The sequence below is a fragment of the Geotrypetes seraphini genome, chromosome 5 (genome assembly GCF_902459505.1).
Source record: "Geotrypetes seraphini chromosome 5, aGeoSer1.1, whole genome shotgun sequence".
Taxonomy (NCBI): Eukaryota; Metazoa; Chordata; class Amphibia; order Gymnophiona; family Dermophiidae; genus Geotrypetes; species Geotrypetes seraphini.
In genome coordinates this window covers 155,900,035-155,921,196 of record NC_047088.1, presented here as the reverse complement: position 1 = coordinate 155,921,196, position 21,162 = coordinate 155,900,035, and the positions used below count along the sequence as shown (strand labels likewise).

General features: G+C 41.2%; 1 protein-coding gene across 1 annotated transcript in view; it reads right to left on the bottom strand.

Moving 5' to 3' along the window:
- LOC117361317 (aldehyde oxidase 1-like) overlaps positions 1-21,162 on the bottom strand; it is a 174,901-nt gene that overhangs the window by 91,793 nt on the left and 61,946 nt on the right. The window contains exons 13-17 of the mRNA XM_033946482.1: positions 19,134-19,243; positions 15,583-15,767; positions 10,811-10,973; positions 4,683-4,775; positions 734-903 (exon numbers count right to left, since the gene is read on the bottom strand). Of these exons, the coding sequence (XP_033802373.1) occupies positions 734-903; positions 4,683-4,775; positions 10,811-10,973; positions 15,583-15,767; positions 19,134-19,243 (721 nt within the window). The remainder of the gene's footprint in view (positions 1-733; positions 904-4,682; positions 4,776-10,810; positions 10,974-15,582; positions 15,768-19,133; positions 19,244-21,162) is intronic.

Below are 21,162 nucleotides of genomic sequence, written 5' to 3'. Positions count from 1 at the left end.
ATGTGTTCAGTTTTCAGATATAAGAAACACATAGGCATCTTCACACAACTTAACCCAGTGCAAACAGGGTGCAAAGTATACACATATATAGGAGTGTATATGCTGGTTATTCTAAACATTTACACACATTCACTTTATAGGATCATCCCCTGTATGTCATGAGTTTCCTCCAGGGGCAGCGGAATGCTGTCTTGTTTGGGGGTGGCCAAGGCGCTCCACCATAGCCCAGGTGAAATCGTGCGGCAGCTTCAATTTTAAATGATCGGGCAGCCGCCGTGCAGCATCAAGAAGAAGGCCTGTCCCCGGAAGTCTTCATTCTACTTCCGGGGGCAAGCTTGCTCCTTGAAGCTGCGTGGCGGTGGCTGCCCAGTCATTTAAAGTTAAACCCTGGGAGTCGGGATGGCAGGCGGGCACCAGTTTTTGGGGAGGCCATGGCCCCTGTGGCCTCCCCTGTTCCGACGCCTATGGTTTCCTCATAATCTGCAACGATGTAGAGGAGAAACCCTTAATAAAAAAAAAGGGGGGGGCTTTGAATATGGTATGGTATTGCAACTCATTGCTGCATTAAAGCTATAACATTTTAAGTAAACGGACATCAGTTTTAGGGAAGTTATAAAACATATTGTTCTCTAATGTTCATGTAAAGATCGCACTTTATTATGATTTAGAGTATAAAGTATATTTAAGAGATATCCTATTGCCATTTTACTTAAAACCCTTTTAATAGACTTACACAATCTTTGCATACGCCCGAGTGCTGGTCACAAAAACCAGGAAGAGCTCACAGTCCACTGTAGGCATGTCATCACAGTAAACAGCTTCCCCAGTGGCTTGTTTAATGGCAGACATGTGCACAATAGGACGTCCAACGGGATCTTGACAAGGCTGCCTTGGGTCTACATCCTGATTAAGAAACAAAATGCCAGCCTAAGTATCACTGTGATAGCATGAGTGAGTGTTTGAGTCTTGAGCCTCTGCAAAGCCTGTACACACACAACTGAGACAGCTTTAAGAACAAACAAAAACAACCTATATTCAGGACAGTAATGCAAACCATGAAACAGAGAGTAGTCTCAGTAGCGTAGCGAGGGAGAGATTAGCACCTGGAGCGATGGTGCCCTATCTCTCTGCACCATGTGCTCCCCTTGTGCTGTTTGCAATTAATTTCAGTTGGATTCTTCTTCCTTTTTCTGAAGGATTCTCTTTCAGCTCTAACAGCTTCCTTCACCTCACTTGTTAACCATACTGGCTACTGTTTGGTTTTCCTTCCTCCTTTTTTAATACTTGCTGCTCATACCGGCTTCAGCTCCCTTCTGACATCACTTACTGGTCGCGGGCCCAGGATGTGATGTCAGAAGAGAGGACAGGGATAGATTTGTGAAGGGATGATTGGAGGAAGATATAGAGGAGTTGGAAAGGAGGTGTAGGGGCATGTGAAGCTAAGTAGAGGATACGAGACAGAATAAAAGGCTGGAAGCCAGGAACAAGGGATAAATGACAAAGTAGAGCTTGGGCTACTGAGGGGACAAGAGGCAGAGGAAGGGCTGGAGAAGTAGTTAAAAAAGGGTACAGAGAGGTAACAGAAGGCTTGGAAAGGAATGAAAGAGGAATAAATAGATTGACTAGGGAGGAATAGGTTGGTAGGTATGTAAGCTTAAAAAAGAAGAATGAGGGCTGGAAAGCAGATACAGAGAGTGAAAGGAGAGGTGAAATCTAGCTATGAGGATAGAGAAGCACAGAAGAAAGAAATGGACAAAATTAAAAAAAATTAAAAAAGGAAAGATCAATGCCAGAAACAGATATAGGAAAGGCAGAGAGAAGACAGAAGGAATAAAAAGGAAATATTAGAAAAGGATTTAGGAGAAGATCAATATAAGGAGAATGATTCCCTTATACAGAAGACTGGCCCCATCTGGTGCACTCCAGTATGTAATGACAAAGAAACCAACAGTTCTGCAGTAAAAGGGTTGCAACCAAAAAGCAAAAGAGAGACTGTGGAAACAATGTCGGTGATGCAGGATTTTATTCAGTGAATCAAAATATGTCACAATAAAAAATCCACATATGCATAAAATGTTGTGGATCCAAAACGGTCCATGTTTTGACAAACCGTCTTCCTCAGGGGTCCTAAACAAAATTGTAAGGTGCATGAAAGAATGATTGAATGTGACGGGTGTGAGAGTAACAGATGTGAAAAATGTAAAAAATAATTACAAATGATAATAAAATGTGACTGATGGTGAGGAAACTAATAGTCTGTGAATAAAGATTCAGTGCAGCTATGTGTATAAACTATTTGAGCCCAATCTCAATCTCAAAGGATGAGAGGACCTGAAAAACTTTGTAAGAACTGACTTTATGGTGATTGAGGTAATGTGGTATAATATGATGCGAGTCGAAGTGATGGGTGTGTACCGGTTGCTGAAAGGTGTGCATAGAATGAGAAAATGAAAGATAGTGGTAATACATACCTAAAAATGAGGGTTCAATGATAAAAAATGTGGACAACTCTCAGAAATTGTTTGGGGGTCAGAAAAGATGGTTATACCCTGATGTTTCTAAAACCACTCAGGAACGAAGAAAGGATTTCCTCTCTTTACGTCAAGAGACAATTAAGTTAGGTGCTACATTCCTTCTTGCTTATCCTTATAAGTGCCTGGTTAGGTACCTGGGTGTCAAATATGCATTATTTTCTCCAGAACATCTGAAGTAGTTCCTAAAAATCAAGAAGATCGTCAAAGAATGATTAAAAAAGTTAAAAAAAAAAAAAATAATCTAGTTGTTAAATCACACTAAGGGCTCCTTTTAATATTTAATTTATGTTAGGTATGTTAGGGCCTTAATGCACGGAATAGCGAGTGCTAAAATGCCGCATGCGCTAGCTGCCACCACCTCCTCTTGAGCAGGCGGTAGTTTTTCGGCTAGCGCGTGCTAATCCGATGCGTGCGCTAAAAACATCAGCGCACCTTTGTAAAAGGAGCCCTAAGCTTTTTCCTTAAAATGATATGCATTTACGGCCTCTATCGGCTGCCGCAGGGCAACAGCCCCGAAGCCCTTTAAATCTCTATGGGCTTTGGGGCCATTAATTTCTTCTTGTAATATAAGTTGACTACCTCTACTGTTATTGTGGTCTAAGAAAGGGGATTAAGATTTGGTTATATTGTAAGAAATTTACTTTTTTTCTTGAAATCATTTTCTTTCTCTGTGTTTCATGCAGCAAGATGCATTCTTGTGAATTTTATTTGAAAGTTATAAATAAATAATGATAATAATAAAAATGTGGATATGAAACAAAACTGCAGAAAAAATCTTTGAAAGATGAAATTAAAATAAAATCAATTTTCAAAGGATAAATATAAATAAGAGATGTGTGTGCGTGTGTCAATGAAAATAAAAATTAAAAATTAAAATCTTATAAAATGTTAATAAATGGACCTAAAACTGTAAATACTGCACTGTCTGAGACTTAGGGGTCCTTTTACTAAGGTATGCTAACCGATTTAGCGCATGCTGAAGATTAGTGCGCGCTAAATGCTAAGGCACCTGTAGAATATTATGAGTGCCTTAGCATTTAGCGTGCACTAATCTTTAGCGCACACTAAATTGATTAGTGCGTCTTAGTAAAAGGACCCCTTAGTGCAGGAGACCATTTTGGAAAAACATATTAGAGGAGGAAACTCAGTGGATATAAAAAACGGCAGGTATAAAGAACAGATACAAACACTCAAAATCAGTATTGAGAGGGGAGAGAAGGAAAAAAGACGGTTAAAAACCCATCCCCTAGTGAAGAACAATTCAAAAATCAAATAATTATCAAATTACAATAAACAATAATGTCCAAATAATATTGGTCAAAAAAAGACTTATCTGAAGCGCAAAGGGTTCCTGTCACGGCTCGACAGAACTCCGTTTCGAAAACTTCCTCAGAAGCTGAGACACTGAAAATAAGTCCCACCAAAGAGATCATTTAAAGACGGCAAGAGGAAAAATAATAATAATAAACTCCCGCATCAGACTTTTGCCCCGGTCAAAAAATTAGGCCTGCGACAGAGGTAGAAAACAATGACGACTGAAAAATTTGAAGACTCCCTGGAGATCCCGCATTAACAACACACTGCACGTCAAGACATAAACGTTACGTCAAGACAAAAAACAGAGTTTAGAAACAAAATGCATGTGAATCTGGGGGGAAAAACAAGAACATGAATGGAGGGTGGAAAATGTAGAAAACATATGAATTAATGGAAAAACTGCCTGAAAAACTCCATTTATTGTGCATCGCCTTGTTTTTAATTTTGGTAAATAAACTTTTTCATCCAGAACAATGGTTCCACTTTCCTTTTTGTTTTTTGGCTTTTCCCTTTTTTTGTGGAACCCTTGGGTGCTTTTTCTTTGCCATTACCATGCGGGCATTTTTTTAATGTGTGGGCACTTACCGCCACTCATTTTGAAGGTGATAAGGCTCATGCGCTATCCCTGCACTAACTAGTTAGTGTACTGTAATATAGACATGCTAACTGGTTAGTGGAGGAATGCCCACTCTTTGCCCCTGGCATGCCCACTAACCCCCCCCCCCCCCAATATTTTTAGCATGCACACATTTTTAAGTTACCGCAGGGCTCCTGAATGCATCCCACAGTACTCCACTTTTAGCTATGTGAGGCATATTCTGTACCACTAACCTGGTAGATCTGTAAGCTCTTGTGTACATTGGTTGGAAAATCTTTTATGGCACTGACATAATCTGCTGGCATTTCGTGAATATTGGGCAGGTTCTAAACAAAAAGAAACCAGATTCAAAGAAAAGAATCATTAAATAATGCTTTACCCTCCTATAGGTATATATACTGATTATAGCATAGAGTTGAGAAGGATTATAGTAAATTTCAAAATATGAGTCAACTAATCTTACAAATATTAGTAAACTTGGTTTATTTCCATTTATTTCTTGCTTAGAAAGGATACTGATGAACCTTCCCTCCCCCCATGGGGCGGGTTTCTGACAGAGTTTGAACAGAAGAAAATCTTTGTGTTTAGTTGATTTGAAATCCGTATTTATCTGTTCAGATAGTCCCAAAAAGGCATCTTAGACATGTGATTGTATTTCTCCTCACTGCTTTTCAATTAAACTGTCATTAGTTGTAGTATGATTGTTCATACTAATGACTAATTCATGTGTTCCATTGCTGAGTTGCTTACCAGAAATTATATTTTTCTCCCATACTGCCATAGAGGACTTTGACCAATCAAGAAGCAATACCTAGGTCATGAAGCATTTTCAGTACTGTTCTTCAATTAGCCGCTGGCTCCTGGATTTTATAAACTTGTGTGTTCAATTTACAGTTTAGCACAGAAAGTTCCATGTGCAAGTTACAGAATAAGGTCAGTTGTGCGTGTAAATTAATTTAATAACAAATTGATAACCAGATTTAAGGAGCAATAGGTTTCAATTGGCCTTAGCTGGCAGCAATTAAAAGTTATGTGTGTAACTGATTTTAATCGGCATTCTATAATATGCACGTACAAATTCTATTTTGTACATCTACTAGGGGCTGTGGCCATAGAAGGGGCATGCGTGGGTCAGAGGCATGCCTAGCAGTTAAACGTACATGCTATATAGAATACTAGAGGTAGGCTGAATGGACAGACTTGAAAATCCCTCAGCCAGGATAGAGAGTCATCACCCAGAGGGGCTATCCTTCAAACAGGAAAGAAGAATATCCCCAAACTAACCCACAGGGTAAAAACTGAGATTAAAACAGAAATATGCCAAGTCTCTTCCCTGAAGAAGCCCTTTCTGGAAACGTCAATCGCTCCTCCTAAACTTACTTGCTCCACTTCATCACTGACGCTGAAACCGTGGATTGAAGACAAAGTTTTATTTTATTTTTCTTTCCAGCTTATGATTTATCTTTAATCTTATCTATTGTTTTGCCTTTTGTCTTTGTTTTGTTCTATTTCTATCATTTCAATTTCTCCAGAATTCTACTGTTCAACGGCTCCCCCTTCTGCTTCTATTCCTTTCTCTCCTCTCTTCTACCTTCCAAAGTATTTAGATCAATGCTGTCTTGTTAAAATGTTTATTTTATTTTTATTTTTCCTCTAACTCTACTTTTCACTTCTCTATTACCCTCCAGGTACTTTAGTTAGATTGTGAGCCTTCGGGACAGTAAGGGAATTTTTCAAGTACCTTTCTTATTTCTAATCTTAATGTATATTTTCTGTAAACCGCTTAGAACCTAACGGATGTAGCGGTATATAAGAAATAAATTACATTACATTACAAATATTTCCAGCTGTGAAACAGAAACATAAAATATGCAAGAAGAAGTACTTGACCAAGTTATTCAGTTAAATAAACAACTTTCAAAGTTTCCATAATGCCAGGTTGTCTTTGTACTAACAGGAAGAAAATAGAAGATATTCAGAGGCATTGAAGGGACCAGAAAGAAAAACCCAGCAATACCAGAGCAAGAATACGTGTCTTACCAATCATCAAATGGTAACCAGTATCTCTGGGCACTAGAAATAATCCAGTTCAAGGTCTCTAGATTTCCATCTATTAATAACTAATCATCATAGCAATATGTAAAAGTGTTTTATTTTGTCAGCACTGGGAGACAGAGGGGATGAGTGGCCTAGTGATTAGAACTGCTGCCTGAGCACCCTGAGGTTATGAGTTCAATCCCAGCCTGCTCCCTGTGACTCTGGACAAGTCACTTAACCTTCTATTGCCCCAGATACCACAGTTAGATTGGAGCCTGCCAGGACAGATAGGGTAAATACTTTTGGAGCCTGCCAGGACAGATAGGGTAGTTAATAAATCCCAATAAATAACCAGAAACCAGATCCTCTGCCTCACCTATAATACTGTGCATTTACCTTATAGAGTATAATGTTACAAATCTGTGATTTCCATAAGAACATCCAGGAAAATATACAGTACTCAATTACCTGACCTACTCTCTCTAGAATCAGACTGCATATCACTAGTGAGCAGTATCCTCTGGCACCACCTATTTTGGAAGACAGTAAAAATTCCTAGTAGTTCCTAGCACAAGCTATCTCTGGTATGTAATAGCAAATCACTAGACTCAGCAAAGAAACGTGTTCAGTAATGTCTACTGTTATACAGACCCCTCTTTTGTAGGTTAGCAATGGCCTTCAGTGAGAAACACTGAATTCTGGCCTCTGTACAATTCATAACAGCGGAAAACATAGGTTTATAATTCCCTTACACCAGCCTTTGACACGGAATAAGTGCATGCACCTAAGGTTAGGCACATAAATGCGGACTTATGCTAGTATTCTATAACAGTGATTGTACATGCAATTGCATTATAGAATCTGCATATAGTATGCTGTATCCCAGCACCTAACTTAAATCTATCCCTAGGTGTTATAAGAACAATCTATTTTTTTCTACACTGTTCTCCAGAAACTGAAGACACCATGTCATGAGCTTGCTTAGACCCTACCAGATGAAAGAGCAGAGTCTAAATTAGCTGCTTAATTCAGGTCTCTTGCTGACACTGCAGCATTAGACAAACTTTGATCTTTCTTTCTGGAATTTGCTGTAATGGAAACAACTGTGAGAGCAATATGATAGTCTTCTCTATATACAAGAAATTTATAGTTAACGTTTCATAGAGCACAATCATTAGAGAAACACAATCACTCATGCATCATCATGCATATGCCATGAGGGTAAGGCAAGGTTCAAAGGAGGTCAAAAGAACATGAACCATAGATGAATGGTTCAAACTGCTAAAGGTTAAAAACTCTGGGTCACTTGAAGAATGGAACTGAAGATTCAAAACTAGGTCTTCAGGTATGAGTGGCATCTCTAAACAGAAATATTTGGGGTGGCAACAGGCAGTGGCGTACCTAGGGGGGGGCGGGGGGGGCGGGCCGCCCCGGGTACCAGCCCTAAGGGGGTGTTCCCGGCCTTGCCGTTCAGTCCCCCGCCACCCCCGAAGGACCGCTCGCCCCCCTGGCCTCCCCGCACCACCTATGAACAGCCGCAGCAGGATCGCGAAGTCAGCGTCAGCATCCCTGCGCTGCGATCCCGCCCCTCCTCTGACGTCAGACGTCGGAGGCTGGGGCTGGCGGGCTCGGAGTGGCGCGCGGAGTTACGGTGCAACCCGGCTCCCACTGTCCTCGAGCTCTCCTCTGCCCGCGTTTTGCCGCTGCCGTTCCGTTCCCCGTCCCTCCTCCCCTCCCCCGCCCCACTCCGACTCTCAGCCATGGTCATGGCGGATGGTCAGAGGCACTTGCAACGGGGGCCCGTGCGGGTGGGCTTCTACGACATCGAGCGCACCCTGGGAAAGGGCAACTTCGCCGTAGTGAAACTGGCCAGGCATCGCATCACCAAGACCGAGGCAAGTAGAAGCGGCGAGCCCCGGCGGTAGGGGGCGGAGGGCGGAAGCAGGTCGCCCCTGCAAAATGCGTTTGGGGGTCAGGAAGTTGGGGCGGGCGGGCAGGCAAGCAGGCTTTCAAGGGGGAGGGGGTGACAGGCAGGCAGGCAGGTCTTCAAGGGGGGACAGGCCTTCGGGGGGGGGTGTAGGCCTTTGGGGGGGTGCAGACCTTCAAGGGGGTGCAGGCCTTCAAGGGGGGGAAGGCAGGCAGGCCTTCAAGGGGGGGATAGGCCTACAAGGGGGGGGGACAGGCCTACAAGGGGGGGGGGACAGGCCTTCAAGGGGGGGTGCAGGCCTTCAAGGGGGGAAAGGCAGGCAGGCCTTCAAGGGGGGGATAGGCCTACAAGGGGGGGGGACAGGCCTACAAGGGGGGGTGCAGGCCTTCAAGGGGGGGACAGGCCTACAAGGGGAAGGGACAGGCGTTATGTTATGTTTGGAATAATGGTTACATATATGAGGTTCAATAAAAGAAAATTTTCACTGCCTGTTTCTATTCTGACCATTTATTCCATTTCATGGTTATTGCAAAAAAAAAAAAAAAAAAAAAAAAAATTTTTTTACATGGGGGGGGGGGGGGGGTGTCAAAAAATGATGGGCCCCGGGTGCCACATACCCTAGGTACGCCACTGGCAACAGGAGGGGCAAGCAAGACATGGAGGCAAGCCCAAATGACATTTCTTTACATCATATTTCTCTTTCCACCAACTTTTAAATTAGAAATATAAGACACCATGGCCTTCTAAAGAATACAGTATATATATATATATATATAGTATAAAGATACCCTTCCCTCCTGTTCCCATTACATTCTTATAAGTTTGTGTGTTGTGGACTTTCACTAAGAAGATATACACTGAAGATAATTGAGATTTTGGATGAATGGTTTTTGATTTTGATGTAGTAGAGTTTTTTTTTACAGACCTATGATGATATGAGCGCTAGTGAATAATATATAAGTTCAGGAGCTGTTTATTGAGGTCTGTTTTTCTCCACATTTCACTTTATAATTTCTTTTGATTTCAGTTTTGTATGTATGAATGAAAACCCCACCAACTCTTACAGCACAGATTGTATTTTTTGAGTGGTAGAGACTTTCCCTTCTAACCACATCCAGCTTCTTGTTTCCCTCCCCCTCCCAGTCACATCCAGCGTCTGCTGTGCTTTCCAGCACAACCACCAGTCACATCCCTATTGCTCTGTTCTCTTCTCTGCTAATCCCATCTATCTTCTGCTATGTTCCCCCTTCTTCTTCCCTTCCTAACCCCCCTCCACCCTACTCCACCAGTTCAGTCTCAGTCCCAGTCCCATTCAGCTACTACTCTCCTTCCTCCCACACTAGGGTGACCAGGTTACCAATTCCAGAAGGGAGACTTTTTGGCCATTCCTAGATCTCTGTTAACCTTATCCTGGTGCATTATGGGACCTGCAGCACTGATTTCAATGAATAGAATCATGGACTACAAATACTACACTGCTTTGGGATGTAATTTTAAAACCAGGACTGTCCTAAAAGTCTCCCTTCTGGAATGAGTAACCTGGTCACGCTATCCCAAACCCCTGAGTCCCATCCATCTTTTCCCCCTTGTATTTCCTTCCAGGCTCTACCATGATCCCCTTTCTTCCTTCCCCAGAGCCCATCAACCAAACCAGCACTCATTGATTTCAAGCTCCCTTCTCATCAGATTGGACTGTGGCAAGGTGGGGCCAGGCCGTGTAATTCCAGCCTGCGCATTTATAGACTTTTCTTTTTATTCTGGAGGGTATATTTATTTTATCTTTCCTTTTGATAATGGGGTTCCTTTATTTTGCTTTTTGTTAATATGTTTGCCCTTTTGTAATAAACCCTATTTTTAATTTTGTTCATCGCTTAGTAATTCTAATAAGCGATTCATCAAATACTAATAAATTTGAACTTGAAATTGTAAACCGCTCTGCTGTCACTTTAAAGGGCTGCCTATAAGTACTAATAAACAGAATCAGAAACATGAGCTCAAAAATCCAAATTCTTGCCAATTAAGGTCAATTACTGATTGCTGCACACACACATTAATGAGTTAATGAGGTATTCTGTGCTCTAGGTGCCCAACTTTGGGCAAGCTATAAAGAATTTGAGGAGATATGGGAAATCTTTTAAAGACATCTGGCCTAAAAGAATCTCAATGCTGCTTTATTAAAGTCAGGCTGCTTTGGCTTAGATAGAGCACCGTAGACCAGAAAGGTTGAGCCAATTTCTCCATATCGGTATATCTGCATCCTGCCATTCTACAGTAAACGCTCTTCTTTTATCTCCATTCCTTTCACTCTTCGTGTTTGCTTCACATACACTGTTTTCCTAGTACACTCAAATCTTAAAACTTTGGGGCTATGCAATAACAGAGAGGTAAATAATGTACCATTTTCTTTAATCTTTGCAACACTGCCAGATAGAATTTGAAGAAGAAGCTGATGGTTAGAGTTCTTCTGTATTCCACCTTTCCACCCACAGCTGAGCCAGGGAGAGTAACTTCATCTAGGATATCTTTGCAAGCAATGTCCAGCATATTCTGATTCCACTGCCTAGAATAAAAATAAAAGGACATCATACATTATATAACATTGATATAAGATATTCTAAAGCCACAGAGGATCCTTAATTGTGAAGAGAACATAAGAACATAAGATTTTCCGCTGCTGGGTCAGACCAGTGGTCCATCGTGCCCAGCAGTCTGCTCAAGCGGCGGCTCTTAGGTCAAACACCAGTGCCATATTTGAGTCTAGCCTTACAATGCGCATGTTCTGTTCCAGTAGAGGAGGGAGTAAAGCTGGAGACTGGTGCATTTCTAAGGTTGGCAGCATTGCAGTAAGAGTGGAACACATGTAGACTGAATAGGCCTTGTGGTCTTTAATGTAAGAATTGCCTTACTGGGTCATGCCAAAGGTATTCAAGTATCCTTCCAACAGTGGTCAATCCATGATACAACATGGTAACATAGTAAATGATGGCAGATAAAGACCTGAACAGTCCATCCAGTCTGCCCATAAGTGATACTCATTTAAAAAAAATACATGATTTGATTAACTTGTCTCTTCTTTGATATTTCTAGGTCATAGATGGTAAAGTCTGGTATTGTCCTAGGTTCCAAATACTAAAGTAGCCGTCCAAGCTTATGCCAGCCTATCCAACCATCCCGTTGTTTCCAGGATATCTACCATAAAGTCTGGCCAGCAACATCCTCATGTTCCATATTAGTGGAATTTACATTGATGCCCATCCCAGTTCATCCTACATCCTATACCTGGCAGTATTCCAAAGAGTAGATCGTTTCCATGCTACTTTCCCCAAGGGAATTAGTGGCTTTCCCAGCCCGACTTTAATAATGGTTTATGTACTTTTCCTCCAAGAATTTGTCCATACTTTGTTTAAACTGAGCTATACTAATTACTTCCACATCATCCAGCAATGAGTTCCAGAACCTAACTCTATTGCGTGAAAGAAGAAACGATTTATGTTCATTCCACTCAGGATATTATAGATTTCTATTATGTTCTCCCTCAGCTGTTTGTTCTGCAAGCTGAAGATCCTCAGTCTCTTTAACTCTTCCTCGTATGAGAGGGGTTTCATTTCCTTTATCATTTTGGTCGCCCTTCTCTGTAACTTTTCTAATTCTACTATATATTTTCTGAGATGTGGTGACCACAATTGCACAACTGAAGAAACATATACCATGAAACAATATAGGTTATGATATTATTTGTTTTGTTTTCTGCTCCCTTCTTAATAATTTCTCACACATTCTGATTGCTTGTTTGGCAGCTGTCATACACTGAGCATTGTCCATGATAATGCCTAGATCCTTTTCCTGGATGGTGGGACCTAGCACTGTATAGCTATAACTTTGGATTATTCTTCCCTAATAGGTATGTACATTCATTTGAAATAACATATGACATGCAAACAATATTTCCGATATCATTTCTAACAACAGGATCCCCCAAATGTCAGTTATTTCCCAGTATCAGGATGCCTTTTCTTGCCAAGACTATTCTTAGTAATCCTTGTGTGCTCTTTTCTGTTGGACGCACTTTATTTATATCCTGTTTTCCTCAAATAGTTCAGAACGGGTTATATCTCGTTCTCTCCAACAAGCTCAGAACGGGTTACAGGTTAGCATACATAATATTTAGTCAAAATGGGTTATAATTTGCCATACTTATAATACAGTGTGTTTACCTTAACGTGACATACACAAAGGATCTAGCTCAACATACCAGTATACATTTCTTTATTTAACCATATGGGTATTAGGCGATGGGATAAGGTGAAGAGGTAAGTTTTATTGCTTCCCAAAGCCCTTTGAGGGATCTCTTGGAGGTACAGTGACATTAAGAATAGAGAATGACATGGGGACAAATTTTTCACTGTCCCCTCAAGAACTCATTTTCCTGTCCCATTCCTGCAAGCTCTGTCCTCATCTGCACAAAGATTTTAAGCCTTTACAGACACTTATTTCATAGGTGGTAAGGGCCCACAAGCTAACACCATACTAATCAATTAGCATGTAGCAATGGCTCATATGCTAACTGATTAGCACAGTCACACTCACTTTTCACCCCCAAACATATCCCCTGAGAGAAAATTAGTAGAGATTATTTTAGCGTGTGGTGTACGCACACAGATAGGCAAATTTACTGTGGGACAGTAGTGCATATCCTGCAATGAGCGGTAAGTGCGGTAAGTCATTCACACTGTGCGGTAACTGTGTGCAAGTGATTACCGTAGTTTAGTAAAAGGACCCCATAATGAATCATGGGACCTGCGCCAGTGTTGTATAGTAACTAAGGACTTCCCCCTCCATATTTGCAGGAGTTAGGGGCAGAGCCAGTCTGTGAATATTGAAAAATTGTGAATAACTTTTAGGGCCTATTCTGACACACTCCCGCCTCCCAGATCTCTCCACACCTTATCTAGTGGTCTAGCAGTGAAATGGGGTAGGAGCGATCTTCCTACACTCCTGCCCATGCAGTCTCATGAGACCACGGGAACTCACAGCAACCATTTTTGTTGATGGCTCTGCATGGGACAGGAGCATAGGAAGATCACTCCTGCCCCGCTTCACCACTAGGCCACCAGGTACAGTGTGGAGAGGACCCACCTGATAATCCTTTAGAAATAGCTCTCAGATTTGAACTGAACTACTATACACTGAACAAATATGACTACATTACCTCAGCTTTCCAAGACTCACACCTGCTCCCAGTACAAGCATGCATACAACACAAATTCTACTGCACCCTATTCAAAGCCCTAAATGGAAATGGATCAAGCTATCTGAACAACCGCCTAATCAGGAAAATCACACCCAAACCAAGGAGAACTCAAGCACACTTTACCCACCCCCCAATCAAAGGCATGCAAAGCAAAAAAATATATGACGGTCTACTAGCCACCAGAGCAGCAAAACTAGATCACCACCTCTCAAATCTGCTGACCACGACGCCCACCTACAAAACATTCAGGAAAGAACTGAAAACCATACTATTCAAGAAATTTGTCAAATGATCTAACCAAACTGTATCGACCATTCCCAGATCCCGACGCATACTATAGCTATCAACCTTGTAATCTCCCTGGGAATGCCCAGGCTAATTTCTTGTTGTAAACCACCTAGAACTGAAAGGTATTGGCGGGATAGAAGACATCAATGTAATGTATATAAATTAGAGGGAATATTTCTGAGTCAATATTCAAAGCATGTTTACCTATGGCCAATGAATATATAACTTGCTTACTTCTGTACTTTCAAAATACATACAGATAATATCTTTTCATAAAGGTAATTAGTAAATACCAATATATTAAATAAATAAATTTTGGGCCATTTTAATCACTAAACAGTCTAATACTATCTATAAAACAGAAAGGTAGGACAAGGGCTCGTAAAAAAAAAAAAATTCCAGGAAATGGTGATATGTAACAGGCCTAAACTAAGCAGATAGTACCGGCACGGTGACCACTGTCTGTATATATTCAGTATTTAACTTAAACTAATCACAGTGTTGCCTGAAAATTGGCTATTTTAATATTTTCACAGTATCGCAGGAATGAGTATATGATATTCCAGTTTCCAAAGATATTTTTGTGAATGCATGACTGGGATTAGGTATTTATTTTGGACCTTATTTTAGAAGCTCTATTTGCAATTTCATGCGTCAATAGCAGCATTTACACATAGATGTGTATGTACTGATTTTAGAAAGGTGCCATTCACATGTGCAAATCTGCAATAGTGGGTCTGGTTTGGGCAGGGCTAGGGTGGGACCAAAATCTACATTTTAGAAAGGGAATGCATGTGTATGCACCAGTATTTTAATGTCACAGTTTCCAGCTGGACAAGTTTTACAAAAGAGCTCGATTTGGCTAGCCCTTTACAGGAGAGTTTAAGGGAGTATCCTCTTTAATCCACCACTGTGTATTTTCCCCTTCTAATTAGAAATAAATGATATTTACAGCCTCTGTATTTAATAAGCAGCATTCACTTGGTGTAGATTTTCTTTTTTTTTTTTTTTAATCTCTTTACATATACATGTAAGTGCAGTGCCAACACACATGGAAGTTGTGAAATACTGTGTTGCAAGTCTAAGTTGCCGAGGTACAGTGACAATAAGAACATTGATTTTTTCCCCCACATTTATATAATTTTAAACTGGCTGGTTCTGCTGCACATGCCATAACATGCATGTGCATTCCTCCATGTATTTTAGAAAAGGCTGAATGTCAGCAGACCTTTTCTAAAATATTACCCGAATTGTACATGTCCTGACCTGGTTGTATCAATTCCAATTTCTACTACTTAAAATTGAATTTTACCTCTCACCATTCTGCCTCTCATGATTTTCTCTGTGAATCAGTACCAGTAAAAAATGTTAGATGGTGCTGTGATGCTGCATTACTGTATTAAAATTGGGGCCCTTCACTAAGCTTGTTCATGAATCCATCAATTTTTTGTTTATTTGACTAATACATAGGCTTTTATTTAGAAAATTATTATGATAACTTAGTTACATATCACATGCATCTCTTTAATTAAAAGGGACAGACTATGTTTTCTGACAAAAATGCACATCAGCTTTTCAGTTTGCCAATTTCAGTCTGTGGAACATTATACAGTCTGTTGGTGTCTCCTACCTTCCAATCAGCCCCTGGCAGGTTTTCTTTGCACTCACTATGCTGGGATTGATACCACCATAGAAAATGCTGATATCCTGAATGTCATCCGTTGCTTCTTTGAAGAAGACTCTCATCCCTGCATTGACAATGGCTGATGAATTCTCCCAACGTTGGGCCTGTCTAAATGCAGACACAAACTCCCACTGTAAAGGTACAGAGAAAAATGGGTTCTTATGGATGTTAAACCCTGCAGTGAGAAGCAATTATTACCTTCAGGATTCAGGCAGGCTGGCACTGAAGCCTTATATTTTCAGAGACAGCAATTGTGTTCTAAAGATTAGTTCATCCAGGCTTCATAGTTCATTTAAGGCCCGATTCTATAAATGGCACCTAGAAAAATGGTGCCTACCGCATGTCAATCAAATTTGGCTCCACTAGTAGAATCACGCCTAGTGGTGCCTAACTCAACTTAGACGTCGGTAAGCATCAAAATGTTAGGTGCCAGTACATTAGGTCAGGGTTTTTTTGGCCTAATTTACCAGCCCCTAACATCAACGCCTAACGAAGACTAAGGCAATCTACCCCCAAACTCTGCCTCTAACCACGCCTACTTTTTGGGTAGGCGCCTCAGTGTAGATGCCTCAATGGCACCTACCAAGTTAGGTACCTATCTGAAAATTAATCTATTCAAATTGTTTTTTTAATCAGTTTTTAATGGCACTTTCAATTACCATGCCAATTAAACCAATTTTAAAAAATGTAGGCGACTAGCTTGGTAGGTGTGCTGATCTAGGCACCTCCTGACAGGTGCTATTTATAGAATCAGGCCATTAGAGCCAAGGAATTTGCAGGAGTGCTCGCTCCTAGAGTTGTAGCAGTTGGGCACATAAATGACCCTATTCGATAACATTGTGCCTAACTTCTGGGAATGCCCTGACCTTCCTATGGCTACAACCCCATTATTGATTCTTAACAGTTCATTAACTATTTAGTTTGCATGCGGATCTGGGATCTGCATCCAAATTTTGGTGACCTATTTAGAATCCAGGGGATCTAGTTTATTTCTAACTCTAAAGTAAAAATCAACTTGATTAGTGATGTTTCCATTGTGTAGCGTCCTTAAATTATCCAGTTCAAAGGAGGAAGACTTTTGGGAAGCTATGATTTTTAAGCTTATATCCCAACATATTCTGTTATTTCTAAGCACCGAAATACATCAGGCAAGGGTAGTTAAAAACCCATGATTGACCTAAAATCTCCTTCCTTGAACTATATGGAAGAGAACTTTCTGGTGCATCACTGACTTTTCTTTAAGAAAATATGTCAAATATGTCACATAAACAAAAATAGAAATAGGGCAGTAGAGATGGCTTTTCAAATCTTGTCTAAAAAAAGTGTCTTTATTAAGGCCCCCTTTTAGCAAGCTGCAGTAGAATGTTTTAGTGCTGTCCGGCGAGGTAAATGCTCCAACGCTTGTAGGAATTGAATGAACATTGGAACATTTACCTTGCCGACCAGTGCTAAAATGCTGTACCCCAGCTTGATGAAAGGGGGCCTAAGTCCTGTATGATAAACCCAACAGGGATCTAAGTTTTGGCAAAACAAATTGCCTTCATCAGGGGTAAAACAAACAACATCCAATCAACCTTTAGAAAGATGAATGGCAACTTATGCAATTCATTTAATAAACCTTTGTGGCGTTTTCTCTGGAAATCATGCCACAAATGTACCACAGTATAAGGCAGCCAGAAAGAATTCTTTATAATCTCAAAATATGAGAGGCCGCAGGTGGCTTTGTGGTACCTGATTGGTTCTTAGGTTGGAGGGGGGCTGGAGATACCGCATTTCCGGTTGTATAATGCCGCCTGTTTGATGCGATATCTTGGGGAGTGGCTTTCAGATCGCCAGGATTTTACACCTAAATCCTTTGAGAAGGAATTTTTTGCCCCATGGAGTATCCTTTCTTTAGTGCAGGCACCTCGACCTGAATTACCTGCTCAGTTTAAGGGTGGTTTGTTGTTGAATTCCTTGCAAATGATATGGTCGTATGTGTTGAAATTTTGGAACGGTGATCCCTCGATTACTAGATATTTACCTATTCAAGGTAATCTACAAGCCCGGGAATGGACAATGCTAGTTTTTGTAAATTGGCGTCATGGGACCTTGCTCAACCATGTTTTACAGGCTGATGGTTCTTTATTATCTTGGAATGATCTCAGTTCGTCCGGTGTTTTTTCAGTTGGGGACTTCCTTAATTTTCGGCAATTTCATCATTACATTCGGTCCCTCCCGCAGGACGCTTTAGCTTTTCCTATTGAAAACAGGTTTGTAGCACTTCTCAACCCCTATTTGGAGGATGGATTTCTGGTTTCTGGCCTCTATAAGGACTTTCACCGTCTTACGGGACAGACTGATCGTGCAGCGTTACAGGCGCGTTGGTGTCTAGATCTAGGGACAGCACATGATGCTTTGGATCTTCTTTCTTTGATTAAAAGGATCCCTGGAGACTCCATTAATGTGGATCTGCGTGAATGTCAATTTCGAGTGATTCATCGTGGCTACTTTACGAAGAGTCAGTTACATTTTCTCGGGTTACGCGGATTCACCTCTGTGCCCTATATGCCTCCTGCAACCTCATTCGTTCATCCACGCCTTTTGGTCCTGTGTGAAAATTAAACATTTTTGGAGGCAGGTCTTGTCTTAAATGGAGGGTGTCTTGGGTTGTAAGCTTCCTTTTTCCGCGGTTGGCCTTTTACTGGACAAATATGAGGCCTTTTGTTTGCCTGGTCGGGGTCAGCGTCATTTTATGCGATGGGTGGGCGCCCTGGGAAAGAAAGTGATTCTTTCTGTCTGGATTGGAGACACTTTGCTCTCCTTTTAGGCCTGGAGGAATTGTTTGCATGCTCTGCTGCTGCTGGATAGGAGGGACGTATGTCACAGCTTGTGAAGAAAGTGACAGTTTCTTCAGATTTGGGACTCCTATCTCCAATCCATATCACCGAGGGCTCGGAGTGACATTTTGAATTCCTTGTAAACTATCCAGGGCCTGAGTATTGTGTATTGTGTACACGGGGACGCCAGGGGTATGTGAGAGGACACAAATTTCCCTTTTGTGTTGTTTTCATGCTCCTTTTTTCCTCCATTTTTTGGGGGGGAGGGGCGCTGGGGTTTCGATATCACTCATTAGCAGTGGGCTATAAGAGTCCAGGCCTATTGCATTGTGGTCTTTTTTTTTTTTGTTCTTGGATCTGGGGGGTTGAGGGTGGGAAGGGTTAGCTGGGGATGTTGGATCTGATTGCTTTGTATTTGGTTTTATTTCCTATTGCTTCAAAGTTGTTGGTTGGATTTCTGTTTGAAAATAAAAATTGATTCAACATAATCTCAGAATATGCAGGGCTGTGTACAATGTGCTCTAAGATCCTATATTACAGGTGCACAGTGAGTAACAGAGGAGCTGGTCAAGTTACAAGGTGGTTTATCCGAGTCCACTGGAAAGGAGCAAGCACTGACAACAGCGCTAAAATTTGGACATTTAAACCAATTCCTTCACAATTCACATCAGCTCTTACCTTCCTGGAATAAGGAATGTGAACAGAGAGGAGGATTTCTTCTGATTTAGGGCCTGATTTTATAAGTTCAGCAAAAAACTTTTCATTCACAGGAACTTGTCGTACATAATCTGATATAAAAATGTAAGTTTGAGAAGAGAGAAAGGATTCAATATTTTACTTACAATATCCTATTGCAAGTCTACTTACAGTATAAGCATAGCTGCCAACATTTCAAAATGATATGGGATTCCAAACACAACACAAATTATTCCTCCTTCAACACAGTGGAGTATCTTGCTCAGTTTTGGAGGTGTTCAGCAACCACAGAACTGGCTCCTATGCTTATAACACAGCACATAATCAGTGGCATAGCGAGTTTAGAAGACACTCCCCCCACCCCCAGCGCCCTCCTCTCCGCCTCCCCCACTACTTCCATACATCCATGTCACACTCACACCCTCCCTTCCCCCATACCTCTTTAAGTCTTCACCAGTATGAGCAGCTTCTCTGGCATGCTGCTGGCGTTGATGTTGGCTTTCCCTCTGATATCACTTCCTGGCCCCGCGACCAGGAAGTGATTTCAGAGGGGAGTTAGACTGGCATAAGCAGCAGTCTGGAGAAGTTGCTCATGCTAGCAAAGATTTAAAGGGATGGTATAAGTATACGTGGAGGGACGGAGAGGTGCTGGTGCCCCCACCATGATGGCACCTGGGGCAGACCGCCCCCACTCTCCCTTACTATAACACTGCACATAATACACAGCAATAGGTCTTATGAGGGGGGGAATACTAAGAATAGTCAAATAAGCACAAAGGTTTATTAAGCTGCAGTAAGCACTATCATGCACTTATTGCAGCTTAAAATGGCATATAACGCAGAATGCACTCAGGCTTCCTTCAGTAACTGCCATATCAGTGCATACTAATTGTACATTAGTGGGTGGTGGGTGGAGAGTGGGCATTCACCATGTGAGCTCTTACTACCTACAATACATAATAGATGTTGATAAATGCTCATGTGGTAAAATTTTTAAATGGCTATGTGCAAATGGAAACATTAGAGCATGGCCCTTTAATACAAAATTGGAAAATCGGCCATTTTACAGCTGTAGTAAAAATGGCCTTAGTGCAAGTGCATGTTAAAAAGCCATGTTTTACCGTAGCTTTGTAAAAGGACCCCTAAGTCCTCTGTACTTTATGTCAGCAGGCTTTGAATTAAATTTTCAAAGGGAAATTATGTGGAATGGCCTAAGTAAAAATGGCCAAACACATTTCTACTTGCTAAGCTTTCAAAGTACTATTTCAGGGACAAATACCATACAATCATACTTTTGAAACCTGAAAAACCTGTGTGTTTTTCCAAACCCTGCTCTGAGAAATGCCTCTACCTTTTGCGGCTAAAAGTACATGTGCGATTGACTTTCATATGCATGCTAACCCACAACTTTCTAAAAACCCATTTCCAGAGATAAAACATTGTTTCCTCAACTGAAAAGGCTAACAATTGCTCTTCATGAGGAACATTTTCAAAGATTTTCACATAATCAAATAGTTGTTTAATCATATAAAAAGCCCTATTAAAAACTGTCCATCTCCCCCTCAGATAAAAATAACTATACGGATCATATTATGGGTACTTGTACCTGCCAGAAAAAAGGAGCAGATGCAGGGTAGAGAAAGGCTAGGGGAACAAAGGTACATATGGAGCTTTCAGAATGGTTCAATATATATTGAAATGAGGAGCCCTGTTCCTGTGGCTGGCTGCACTTTTAGAGGGAACCTTGTCTGGGGATGGAGATATTGTCCAAGTTGGATCAGTCCATTAGAATCAACAGAATCAACACAGAAACAATTGTTCAAGGAGGAAAAGCTTCAGACTCCTTGAACAATTGTTTCTGTATTGCTTCTAATGCACTGATCCAGCTTATATTTTGAGTGATATAACTTCTATCTGGTACAGGGTTTTGATGGAGATATTGTCCCCTAGGGTTTGCAAGTCCTCTGCCAGTCTAAACTTTGTCTGTAAGTGTGGGAAAGGCCTGTGTACA